Below are 13,670 nucleotides of genomic sequence, written 5' to 3' on the forward strand. Positions count from 1 at the left end.
CACTACCTTGACACACATGAACCACAGTCCCGCACTCAACCCAGACCCGAGTCGGCGTGAACCCTCACCCCTTCGTCCCATAGCGACCAATTGCGTCAGATTGGAAGGGTCCATCAGTAGCAGAGGGACGAATGTAGAGCTGCATATCATTGTAGACCAAAGATGTTGAACCAATGCATGTGACTAGATTGTCACGGATGAAAATTCTTTAGATACTTATAATAACTGTTCCTGTGTTCCCTCCTTCCCAGCTGTGCCAGGGCGATGTGCATGAGGAGTAATACCCCCCCCCCATGTCTTGAACAGATTGTGAAAATGGCCCCTGGCAACGGCGAGCTCCAGCTGTGAAGGCGACGGGAAGGAGGGACCCGGTGAGAACCCGGACTGGATCCCGACCAGAATCTCCACAGGATCCGGACCAGAACCCGGAGTCGATCCGGAGCGGAACCCGGACTGGACTCCGAGCGGACACAGAGTGCCGAGCGGCCTGCTGACGGCGGCGGCGACGACGACATGTCCGACTCCGAGGACGAAATTCAGGACCGTCAGCTGAAGATCGTCATCCTGGGGGACGGCGCTTCGGGGAAGGTGAATGGCGACGATCGCCACGCCGCATCCGCCGCCACGGCGAACACCGAGCCCGTCTCCCATTTCCCTGTGCCCGATTCAACCCCCTGACGATGCTTTCCTCACCCTTCGTCAGCCGCCGGACCACACTCCCTTCCCCCGCCTCCCTTCCTCCCCCCAACACCCCTCCCCCCCCTACACTCCCCTCCCCCCCCACACTCCCCTCCCTTCCCCCACTCCCCTTCCCGTCCCCTCCCCACTCCCTCCATCTCCCCTCCTCCCCACTCCCCATCTCCACCTCCCCCCTCCCCATCTCCACCTCCCCCTCCCCCATCTCCACCTCCCCCTCCCCCTCCCCATCTCCACCTCCCTCCCATCTCCATCTCCACCTCCCCCCTCCCCCCATCTCCACCTCCCCCCCCCATCTCCACCTCCCCCCCCCATCTCCACCTCCCCCCCATCTCCCCCTCCCCCCTCTCCCCTCTCCCCTCCCCCCCTCCCCCCCTCTCCCCTCCCCCCCTCCCCCCTCTCCCCTCCCCCCCTCTCCCCTCTCCCCTCTCCCCTCTCCCCTCCCCCCTCCCCCCCTCTCCCCTCCCCCCTCCCCCCTCCCCCCTCTCCCCTCCCCCCTCCCCCTTCCCCCCTCCCCCCTCCCCCCTTCCCCCCTCCCCCTTCCCCCCTCCTCCCCCCTCCCCCCTCCCTCCTCCCCCCCTCCTCCCCCCCTCCTCCCCCCCTCCTCCCCCCTCCTCCCCCCCTCCTCCCCCCCTCCTCCCTCCTCCCCCCCTCCCCCCTCCTCCCCCCTCCTCCCCCCCTCCCCCTGCCCCCTCCTCCCCCCCTCCCCCTGCCCCCCCTCCCCCCCCTCCCCCTGCCCCCCCTCCCCCCCCTCCCCCTGCCCCCCCTCCCCCCCTCCCCCGCCCCCCCTTCCCCCCCTTCCCCGCCCCCCCTTCCCCCCCTTCCCCGCCCCCCCTTCCCCCCTTCCCCCCTTCCCCCCTTCCCCTCTTCCCCATCACCCTCACTCTCCCCCTCTCCCCACTTCCACTCCTCCTCCCCATCACCCTCACTCTCCCCCTCTCCCCACTTCCACTCCTCCTCCCCATCACCCTCACTCTCCACCCCTCCCCACTTCCACCCCTCCCCACCTGCCCCCACTATTCCCCCCTCCCTCACTATTCCCCCCTCACTATTCCCCTCTCCCTCACTATCTCACTATTCCCCCTACTATACTCCCTACACCCATTATTTGCCCCACTATTCCCCCAGTATTTTCTCCTCCCCCTTCCTCTATTTCCCCCACCGTCTTCCCCTCCTCCCTTGGCCGCCCGCTGCCTGGACCTGTGGATGGCCAGCTTGGTCAGGCCCCCAGTATTCCCCCCCCCCACTATGCCGCCTGCTATTTCCCCAACCGACTATTCCCCCTACTCCCTATATCCCCCACCCAATAATCCACCTCACTATCCCTCCTCCACTATTCACCCCACTATTCCTCCACCCTCCACTATTCCCACCACTATTTCCCCTCACCACTATGCCCCCGCCACCATATCCCCCGCTATTATTCATCCACACTTTCCCCCACCATTAGTCACCAACTATTTACCCCACCAACTATTCCCCCACTCTATTCCCCACTATTCCCCCAATATCCTCCCCACCATTCCCCCCCACTATTCCCTCTATTGCCACCCTCCCTTGAACCCTCACAATTACCACCATCTCTATTCATACATTTCCCCTTCACCCACTGTTCACCCCCTCCCACTATTTCTCTCTCTCCCACCCTCCATTTCCCTTCTCCTACCTTCAATTTCCCTTCTCTCCCAGTCTCTATTTCCACCCTCCCCATTTTCACTCTCTCCACTTCCACACCATTCTTCCATTACCGCATTCATCCATCTCCTTGCCCGGTCCCTCCATCCCCTTCCTTATTTCCTATTCCCTTGCCACTCCTCACTCCCGTCCCCTTCTATCTCCCTCCCTCCCTCCCTCCCTCTTGCGGGCTGCCCCCCAGCACGTTCTCAGTTACGCAACAAGATACATTTCACTGTGTGTTTTGATGTACTTGTGAATAATAAATAAATATCAAATATCTTAATATCCCACCCTTTCTCCCTCTGACTCTCCCCTCCTCCTCCTCCCTCCTCCTCCTCCCTCCTCCTCCTCCCCCTCCTCCACTCCCCTCCTCCCCCCTCCCCTCCTCCCTCCCCTCCCCTCCTCCCTCCCCTCCCCTCCTCCCTCCCCTCCCCTCCTCCCCCTCCTCCCCCTCCCCCTCCTCCCCCTCCCCCTCCCCCTCCCCCTCCCCCTCCCCCTCCCCCTCCTCCCCCCTCCCCCTCCTCCCCCCTCCCCCTCCTCCCCCCTCCCCCTCCTCCCCCCTCCCCCCTCCCCCCTCCCCCCTCTCCCCCCTCCCCCTCCTCCCCCTCCTCCCCCTCCTCCCCCTCCTCCCCCCTCCCCCTCCTCCCCCCTCCCCCCCCTCCCCCCTCCCCCCCCTCCCCCCCTCCCCCCCCTCCCCCCTCCCCCTCCCCCTCCTCCCCCCTCCCCCCCTCCTCCCCCCTCCCCCTCCTCCCCCCTCCCCCCTCCTCCCCCCTCCCCCCTCCCCTCCCCCCTCCCCCCTCCCCCCTCCCCCCTCCTCCCCCCTCCCCCCTCCCCCCCCTCCCCCCTCCCCCCCTCCTCCCCTCCTCCCCCCTCCCCCCTCCCCCCCCTCCCCCTCCCCCCTCCTCCCCCTCCCCCCTCCTCCCCCCTCCCCCCTCCCCCTCCTCCCCCCTCCCCCTCCTCCCCCCTCCCCCTCGCCCCACCACCCCCCATCCCTCCTCCCACCCTCACTTTGCACTTTCTCCATCCAACTCTCCTGTCCCTCCCGCTCTCCACTTTTCCCATCTACCTCAGTGTATTCACTTGATGTTCAATATCCCCCCCCCATCCTTCTCTCTTCGCCAAACCCTCTCACCACCACCCTCCCTGTCCTTCATCTCATGCTATCCCCACTCCATCCCACTTCCCCTCCCCTCAGACCAACCCTCCCCTTCCATCTCCTATCCCATCTCCTCTTTCCTTCCCATTTGGCCATCCTTTTTCTACCTTCTCCCACTGCTCTGTTGTGAGCACTCCTATCCTTACTCGCTCGTTTTTCCCCCGATTTCTGTGCTTTTTCATCTCCTCTCTCAGTTTTCCGGACATGATACCTTTGCACTTTGATCCTGTCTTCTTGCTCTCCCACGATCCTACCTCATCTCACTGTCATTTTATTACTTTGTAGTTCCCCTTGCTAATTTTATTAAGAATGAGTCCTAACATGAATGCTTTTCTGTTGCAGACCTCTTTGGCCATGCGTTTTGCACAGGAAGCTTTTGGAAAACAATACAAACAAACAATTGGGCTGGATTTTTTCCTGAAAAGAATATCTCTCCCAGGTATGAATATTCAACAATGCTGCATGGCATTTTAAGTGTAATCTGTATTCAATGGAATATTTGTAATTTTTGGGATATTTGGAATGTTACATTTATAATATTATCTAACATTTATATTATATTGCTTGCATCAACATTGACCTCCTGTCAACTTAGTGACTTTAAAAGTCCTGCAGGTGAAGCAGCAATTTGGTTGCACTTCTTCCAGTCAAATGTACTGCATTTGGTGTTCGCAATGACGCTTCTTCAACACTGAAGAAACCAAATGTGGATTTTGCGTCACGTCCATGTTAGTCCACAGGGGTAACCCTGAGCTTAAAGTGTCTCCCACTTTAATTCTGCATCCCACTCCCACTCTGAACTATCTGTGGCTTCCTGCACTGTTTTCATGAGGCTAAATGGACTTCAAAGAACAGTACATCGCCTCATGTGTGTTCTCTCTCCATTAGCATGGCCTGATCATCTAGGTATTTCCTGCAGCTCTGGATTTCACAGCTCACATTTATGTTTGTTTGTTTGTTTCTCTCCCTCCCATTCCAACAGTCCTCACCAACCTATCAATCAGATAACTTCCTCAACATCTTATCACCATCACACAAAATGCTGGAGGAACTCAGCAGGTGATAGGTGAGTCCTGGTGACTTGCCAGCTTGTGCTTCTCCCCTCCCCCTGCCCTTTTGTTCTGGCTTCTACTCTCTTCCTTTCCAGTCTTGATGAAGGGTCTCGACCTGAAACGTCAACTGTTCATTTCCCTCCATAGATGCTACCTGAACTGAGTTCCTCCAGCATTTTTTGTGCATTGCTCCAGATTTCCAACCTCTGCAGTCTCTCTTGTGTCTCAGTTTATCACCATGGTGACCCTCACCTCACCCTGGCCTATCCCTTTTCTCCCCCGCATTCTCTGCAACTTGAATCTAACTTTCTCTCTTTCCCAGTTGTGATGAAGACTCTTGGACTTGAAACATTAACTCTATGTCTCTTTCAATTGATGCTAGCTGAGCTGATGAGTGCTTCCAACATTTTCTGTTTCCATTTTTTTGTTTTTGTTTCTACAAATTTATACTCCTATAAACTTCTGTTTATAATGGAAAATGCTTCTATATACTTCTGCTGAAACTGTGCCTTCCTAATTTTGATTTTCTAGCATTCAAAACCTGTAACACTATGATACTCCACCTCTGCTTCACTCTTCTGCGTCAGCCAACTTCATGCTTTTTAAATTATAGTTAATTTTCCTTTTAACATGGAAAGTAAGAACAGAATGAATGGCTCAGATGTTGCTGATTGGTGGCTTGCCACCCATAGTCGTCATTTGTCTTGCAGTTACCTTCGGCATATCTGGAAAGAAGAATTTGTTGAACAAAAACCTCCTGGATCAGATTGGTGAAGTATTTGCCAGGGTCTCATGTGACCTAATTTGGCAATGTGGTCAGACAGGCCTCAAGACTGCTGAGTAAACCTTTGACAGAAGTCAAAGCCATACTCCCTAATGTTCAGAAGCATTCAAAGTTGTCAAAAATAATGACAATAAATTAAAATTGTAAAGCATTTTAAGAACTTTTAAAAAAACTTTGAAAAGCCCTTTAACTTCTTACACATTCATTTAAACCACAAGTAATTAAAAATCAATGTAACATACCACGTTCTTTACTTTTTTCCTTGCAGCCATTAAACCCTCATGCACACGAATGGACTCATGGATCCTGGCATAGGATTGCGAGTGGATTTCCTGTCTTAAATTTCTCAAATTCGTGCTCTGCCTCTGAACTCCATGTTGCATAGTGACAGATTTCTGTCAAGAGTCTCTTCTCATTCTATGAAAATCTATTTTTATGCCTTTCTGGTTTAGTAATTTCCCTGGTAAAATGCAGAATTTTTTTTCAGTATGTAGTGAAAATATACATGATACTTGTTTAAATCCTTGAAAATTATCCCATGACAAATAGAAAATATAATGCTATTTTACCCATAAAGTAGTTTTTCCTCCCTCTAATGGGGATGAAATAAACTTGCATTTCTTGGGAAGTTTGCAATGAGGTTACTCTGTCTGGAAATGAAAGGGGTTACTTTCTTGGCTTTGCACTTTGGAGTCTTGCCCACTGGAGGCATACATTGAACTTCAGGCACAAATCCATGTGATTTTTCCAATATGCATCAGTGGGAATTCTCTTTCTTCGTCTCTCATGCTTTGAAATGCACATTTGGTAATTAATTCTCTAAATTTTGTTTTGTAAGGTCAGTAGAACATTTTCCTTCATTTTGGTCTTAATAAAATCTATTAGCTTCCAGGTCATCAATGAAACAGCAAATGTTTTGTTTGAAGACTTTTCATTCCTGTTAGTTTTAGTCTAGGATGTGGAAAATGAGGAAAATATTCTTCATATTATATTTTGAATATTAATTGTGAATTAAAACAAATCAAATATGGAAGTGAGAAACCTAAAGGTAACTTACAAAAAGAGAAAAAGTATTGATATAAAGAATATACTTGTTATTTCCAATGTTTCATCTTCAAAATACGGTCTCAAAAGTTGTTCTTAAACTCTTCCATATTTTGGTGATTACTTTTATGACATTTATTTTATACTTGGTTTGTCTTATCCATTTCAAGAGTGGAAGATTTGAGTTAAGAAATTGGAATGCCTTAGTGGAATTTTCAAATGCCATTGAAGACAAATGAGGCAGAAGCAGGGTGCATTTTGCACAATTCTCAGTGCTTCAATTCTCTGAAAGCAGTATTTATATATAATTACCTATTAGCTGCTATGGCACCACAGGAATCTGGCAAGGATCCTTTTGGGCTAGTTTTCTGCTTATTAATTGTAAGTGGGTAGGAATCTAGCCTTGATCGTACTAGAATTTTGAATTTTATGTTGTATACAAATTGATTTGGCTTTTCTGGAGGGTCACCTTAATACCTAATCTTAATTGTTCCTTGTTCTATTCCTCAATAATTTTAACTGAATATTATGCTTGGAAGAAAAAGAATCCAATAAAGATAAGCAAACTTCCTTGTCTTTACATTTTGGCTTAATTTAATGAGTTTGTTTATCTCCAGTGTGTAAGAGAACAGTTTCAAGATAGTTATTCAGAAAGTCATTGGCACAAAGTAGAAAGGTTATCAAGACCAGTTAGTATGGAACTAGTGGAGGAGATACTGGAAATATTGAAGGAAATAGTGGCGATATTAACCATAACTTTCTAAAATTCAAGGCAACAGGAATTTTTCCTAATGATGGGTGTGACAAATATTTTGCCCCTCATTCAAAAATTAGGTGGGAGAGAAGCTAATGGATGAAAATATGTACAAATTGACCTGTTTTGTTGAGGCTAAATGCCAGAGGTTTTGGAAGCGCTGACGTTATAGAAGGTTTCCTAAATGTGAGTTCTTTATCTTTTTCCTTTGATTTTGCTCACTTCTACGAAATTAAAATTGTTGTCAATGGTCTATGTTATGCCTCTTTTTCCATGGAATATGGGGAATATTCTTTCCTACTCAGATCTCCTCTCCCACCTCCTTGCTGGCATATTGATGATTGCATTGATGTTTCTTCTCATCCTGCACTGGAAAATGGCATCATTTTTATTGTCAATTCCATCTTTCGTTTGTCTTTATGTTTACCTCCAACTCCTCACTTCTTCAACATCTCCATATCTGTTTTTGGATACTGACCAATCTGTCCATTGACACCCACAACCACCCAATGTAAATCTGAGGAATAGCATTTCTCCTTCCATCTGGGTAATTTGGTGCCTTCCAGAATCAATATTGAACTCTTCAACATCACTTAACTTGTTTTCTCTGTCTGTATCAGAATGGGCCAGGTCATCTCAATTTTTCTCTCTCCATTAGCACAGTGTGATCTGCCAGGTATGTCCTACAGGCCCAGAATTTACAAATCTGTGTTCTCACTTTCCAATTACTCTCATCTCATAGCTTTTATGAATAAAGGACCATGTTCTGTCCCCTTAACCAGTCAACCAGGTGATCTCACTTACAGTTCATCTCCACAGTAACCCTGGCCTCATCCTATCAAAGATATTCCCTTTATCTTAAACATACCATTCCCACCTTCCTACGGCTTGAGACTAACTGACTTGTTTTCTTTTCTTCCCAGTTCTGACCAAGGTCCTTGGGTCTGAAACATTAACTCTGTTTCTCTTTCCCAAGAAGCTGCCTGACCTGCTGAGGATTTCCAGTATTTTCCATTTTTATTTCAGATTTCCATTATCTGCAGTTTTTTAAAATTTTCTTTTATGCTCATCTGCTGTGCTGGAGAGAGAGCAGAGGAGATTCAACCAGATGTTGCCTGGATTGGAGGACTATAGTTAGTCATAGGGAGAGATTGGATAGGCTGAGTTTGTTTTCCCTGGAAATGAAGGAGGCAGAGGGTTAATGATATATAATGAGTATATAAAATTATATGAGCCATAGATAGGGTAGATGGTCAGAATCTTTTCCCATGGTTAGGGGTATCGAAAACAAGAGGGCATAGGTTTAAGGGAGAGAAAGGAGTTTTAATGGAGATTTGAAGGCTAAGTTTATTTTTACATAAATAATTGGTGATAGCTGGACTACTTTTAAGAGACATTTAGACAGACACTTGTATAGACACGGGATAAAAGGAGATGAACAGTGCAGGCAAATGAGATTAGTGTAGATGGGCAAAAAGGTCATGGACATGATAGATGGAAGGGCCTGTTTCTGTGCTGTACAACTCTGTGACTATACCTATCACTCTATGATCACCCAGGCGTTATTTCCAACACCTTTACTTAATCTCTCAATGCAATTTCAATGCAATTTTGTTTTCTTGATAGTATAAAATGAATTTAGTACAAAATTAGTCTGAAATGATTACAATAAAAATGCCATTAATTTTAGTTAATCCAAAATGGTCATTACATGATTTCTAATGAAGCGATAGGGGTTTAACACAACAGTTTCCAGTGTACCTCTCCTGTCATTTGTTAACATTACCACCCCAGAGCTTATTTTACATCTGTATCTTGCAATGATAATCAAACCAATTGCATCTGAAACACATATTGTGATGAGCCATCAAAGCATGCCAAAAGCTGTGCTTCTCTCTGTCCGCAGTGAGGCTTTTGGGATGTGGAGCAAGAATGATGGTCAGTTTTGGCCTTGATACATAATCTGTTAATGTCAATAACAAAGCTACAGATTTAGCATGGCCTTTGTGCTGTGACTCTGCCATGATTTTGCCTTGGTGGGCAAGGGCAACAACTCAGTTAATTTGTTCTGAGATTGATTCCACTATCCCTTTTCCTGGATGAAAGGAGCAAACAATACAGGGTTTTGCCACAAAACGTCAACTATCTCTTTTCCTTCCACAGATGCTGCCTGACCCACTGAGATCCTCCAGCAGTTTTTATTTTGCTGCAGACAATATGATTACTGCTCCCACCTATATGATTGTGAAAGTTTCAGTGCTGTTTCTGTCAGAACTAATAGTCCATTTCAATTTAATCATTCCCAATACCGGGTGTGAAGGTTGTGATGGCTGGATCCCAACTATTGAGGAGGAGGCCCTCTGGCCAATACACAATCTTTTGTGAAGTGTCCAGCCTTTCCAACTCAAAAGCAGGTTGAATTGTTGGAAGCTCTAAAGGCATGAGACAAACTTCTTTAAAAATAAATCAGTGCAGCAAGTGAGTAACTCTCCTTAAGAACTTGTAAGGATTGTGGTGGAAATAATTACCAAACAGCAGATTGTAGTTTATTTTTTAAAAACACTTCTATGTGCTAAATATTGGTATTCCTGCCAATGAAAAGAACATTCAATAATCATTCATACTTTAATGTGCCTTAAAAATGTTGATTTCTATAATGAGCTATCCTAACTTTTTTCTCCAATATTCCCAAATTACACAGCCATGACTTATTCATATAATTTGCATTATTAGTTTTGTGCAAAGAAAATAACTTTCATTATTTAATTAACCCTGTTGGTCAATTACTCCAAATTGATTGAAATGGAAAACAGCATCAGTTTCTACAAAAAAGAAAATAGTAGTTGATAAGTGGTGGGAAAGTTATTGGAATCTATCCTCAAAGACGGGGTTACGGAATACCTAGAGGTGCAGGGCAGGATAGGTCCTAGCCAACATGGTTTTGTGAAGGGAAGATCCTGCCTGACCAACCTATTGGAGTTTTTTGAAGAAATCACAGGTAAGGTGGATAAGGGAGAGGCGGTAGATGTTGTGTATTTAGACTTTCAAAAGGCCTTTGATAAGGTGCCTCACAAGAGACTGATTAATAAGATGAGAGGTCGTGGAATTACGGGTAGGATAACAGAATGGGTGGAGCATTGGCTGGTTGACAGGAAGCAAAGAGTGGAAATAAAAGGATCTCGTTCTGGTTGGTTACCGGTTACTAGTGGTGTGCCGCAGGGGTCGGTGTTGGGACCGCTCCATTTTACCTTGTACATTAACGATTTGGATGATGGAATAAATGGTTTCGTGGCTAAGTTTGCGGATGACACCAAGATAGGGGGAGGAGTAGGGAGTATTGAAGAGATAGGAAGGTTGCAGAGGGACCTAGACAGTTTAGGAGAATGGGCAAGGAAATGGCAGATGAGATTCAATGTAGGGAAATGTGCAGTTGTACACTTTGGAAGCAGAAATAAGCGGGCAGATTATTATCTAGGAGGAGAGAAAATCCAAAGCACGGAAGTACAAAGGGACTTGGGGGTACTCGTGCAGGATACCTTAAAGGTTAACCACCAGGTCGGATCGGTGGTAAAGAAGGCGAATGCTATGTTGGCACTCATTTCGAGAGGTATAGTGTATAAAAGTAAGGAAGTGTTGATGAGGCTGTACGGGGCACTAGTGAGGCCTCATTTGGAATATTGTGCGCAGTTTTAGGCCCCACATCTTAGGAAGGATGTGTTGACGTTGGAGAGGGTTCAGAGGAGATTTACGAGGATGATTCCAGGAATGAAAGGGCTTACGTATGAGGAGCGTTTGTCGGCTCTTGGACTGTACTCACTGGAGTACAGAAGAATGAGAGGGGACCTCAGCGACATTTAAAATATTGATAGGAAAGGACAGAGTAAATATGGCTAGGCTGTTTCCCTTGGTGGGTGAGTCCAGGACCAGAGGGCACAATCTTAGAATTAGAGGGTACAGTTTCAAAACAGAGATGAGGAGAAATTTCTTTAGCCAGAGGGTGGTGAATTTGTGGAACTCCTTGCCACGTACAGCAGTGGAGGCCAGATCAGTGGGGGCATTCAAGGAGGAGATAGATAGATATCTAAATAGTCAGGATATCAAGGGATATGGGGATAAGGCTGGTAATTGGGATTAGAATAGTTTTTTTTTCTTCTTCCCCCATTCCCTATTTCTCATTCTATTTCCCTTTCCTTGGAGCAGACTTGATGGGCCGAATGGCCTGCTTTTGCTCCCTAAAAGAAAATAAGGCGATTAACTTTCAGGACCAAATTTTCACACATTTCTGCATGTTTTCTGAGACAAAATCAAACAATCTCTTGCTTTTTATGAATGCTGAAACACATATAAAATTTAACCGTGGGCTGCTTATTTTTCTCTTTTTCCTAGTCATTTTGTTAGACTTCAGATGTCGTTGAAAAACACTTTAAAAATTTGTCTGCCATGTGCAGCTTGATATGAAATGTTCTAATATTAAGCTTGCACACTCCTACAGAATCTATTGCTTTAAATCTTCAAAAGCAATAGCAACTATTGACAACAACTGCCCTGTCTCATTCCAGTAGGATTTTACCCATATCCAGACTGTTTTAACATCTGTCTCTGAATGAATTTCACAGCCTGTCTGTCGTTATTTCCCTTGCAGTTGTGAGGATGTGGATCAGATTGGTTTCAAAGACCCTCAATTTCTTAATTATGGTATTTTCAACTTTATTGGAGTTGATCACAAAGAATGTCTGTATTTCTTAATTACACAGACATTTTGGAGATATCTGCAAGTATTATGTTTACTCATGCACCCACTGGAATCCTGCTGCAAATCTCATAGGCCTCATGTCAATTACTTGGCATTGCAATCCATATTTATGCACTGTGCTGTGGTGTAACATCCCTATTGTTAGCAGATATCATATCTACACCATGTACAATGTAATGACTGATCTAGTAAGATTTGCCCATTGTGACCAATAATAAGTGTATGAAATAATTTGCCTTTGGGTATATACTCTTCTGCAAAAATGTTTCCATTGACTTTGTTGAGGACGTGTGGAGCTGAGCAGGACCGGTGCCCCAAATTTTTGCAAGTATTTATTGCTAGTAACTAGAGATTAGTTTCTCCTCTGTGCCTTGCATATAATGCATATTTTCAATGTTTCTCTTATTTCCTATTACACTGTCATGCATGTCTGCCATATTTAAACTTACCAAGAGGCTGAATCATATTCATCCATTCTAAATAGTAGCTCTCCAATAGATTATGTAACTTTGTCTCCAAGGCAGGTGGTGCTCTTGTCCACACTGAAGTTTGGTTTTGGTCCTTTTGTCTGACATTATTCCTACCACTTCCTGTTGTATTTTGCACCTCCTTGAGACCAAAGGTACACTTTCACTAATCAGTAAGCTTTATGATTGTTAAGATTGCAATAAATACTTAAACAAATTTTAAAAAATTCCAAAATTTGGAATTTGGTATTTCCTTCTCATGGAAGAGGAATTGCCAAAAGAGCTTCTCTGAGCACAGTGTATTTCCACTTGATTATCAACTTGTATTTAAAAAACACAATATAACAACAGTAAATTACTGGATTTTCTAGTCTGGATGCAGAGCATTTTTGTGAGGCGTTTAGGGGAAAGAGGAATTAATTAAGGCAGCTGGCTTCTTCCTCAAGCAGCACCAACACCTTTCCTAGCTTATCCTACAGTTGCTTGCACCTTCCAACATTGCTTGAAACTTCTCACTCTCCGACCCAAGCACTTCTGTCTTTTTACTCTGTAGACACTCACCTCAGGCATATGTCTCAATGGAGACAAAGAGATAATTACAGAGTTAGGAAGAGGTGAAGCTATGTAGAGAACTAAAAATACGAATGAGTGTTTTAAAACTGAAGCACTGCTCGACTAGGACCTAACATAAATTGTAGCTCAGATGTGATGGTGAATGAAGTAGGTAATTTATGCTGGAGGCTAGTTTTTTTTGGGAGGGAAGAGCAGGAATAGTTTAAGTTTGTGCATCTCAGACATCCACTTTCTATTAATAATCTAGTGGGGCTGACTCAAACTTGCTATATTGCTTCTTTACTTAAAAAAAAATTGTGAATAAAATTTAAATTTAAATCTCAATGCTGGAAAGAAAATATGTAACATGGGGAGAGATGGTGAATACAGATGATTTTAAATTATTACTTACTTGGAATAAAGTTCTATAAAATATGATTTTTGTGAAGCATATCAAAATCCAAGTTATAGTTTTCTTCCATTTGTCTCTCCAAGAAAAAGTGAGTCCTTGCTGGAGTTGGCCCTGATCACCCTTTTACCTTCTTACCTCACTGGCCATTTTAAAACCAAATGCAGCAACAATAATTGCTGTTGAAGCTGTATAAAAGCTGGGCTGAATATTCTCTTTGCCCAAGTGCACGCATTGAATTGATGTCTAATGATACAACCCAGACGTAGAAATTTTGACTGCTATCTTTGCACCTATGTCCATTACCAAATAACATTTTTGTGAAA

General features: G+C 45.5%; 1 protein-coding gene across 3 annotated transcripts in view; it reads left to right on the forward strand.

Moving 5' to 3' along the window:
- Positions 1 to 242: 242 nt before the first annotated feature.
- The window catches only part of rab28 (RAB28, member RAS oncogene family), an 84,430-nt gene continuing 71,002 nt past the window's right edge, over positions 243 to 13,670 (forward strand). Inside the window, exons 1-2 of one of the 3 annotated variants that reach the window (XM_052010090.1) lie at positions 243 to 588; positions 3,872 to 3,968. In XM_052010090.1, the coding sequence (XP_051866050.1) occupies positions 514 to 588; positions 3,872 to 3,968 (172 nt within the window). In that variant the 5' untranslated portion in view covers positions 243 to 513. The remainder of the gene's footprint in view (positions 589 to 3,871; positions 3,969 to 13,670) is intronic. The other 2 variants (XM_052010092.1, XM_052010091.1) reach the window with 2 other exon arrangements.

The sequence above is a fragment of the Pristis pectinata genome, chromosome 2 (assembly GCF_009764475.1).
Source record: "Pristis pectinata isolate sPriPec2 chromosome 2, sPriPec2.1.pri, whole genome shotgun sequence".
NCBI classification, from domain to species: Eukaryota; Metazoa; Chordata; class Chondrichthyes; order Rhinopristiformes; family Pristidae; genus Pristis; species Pristis pectinata.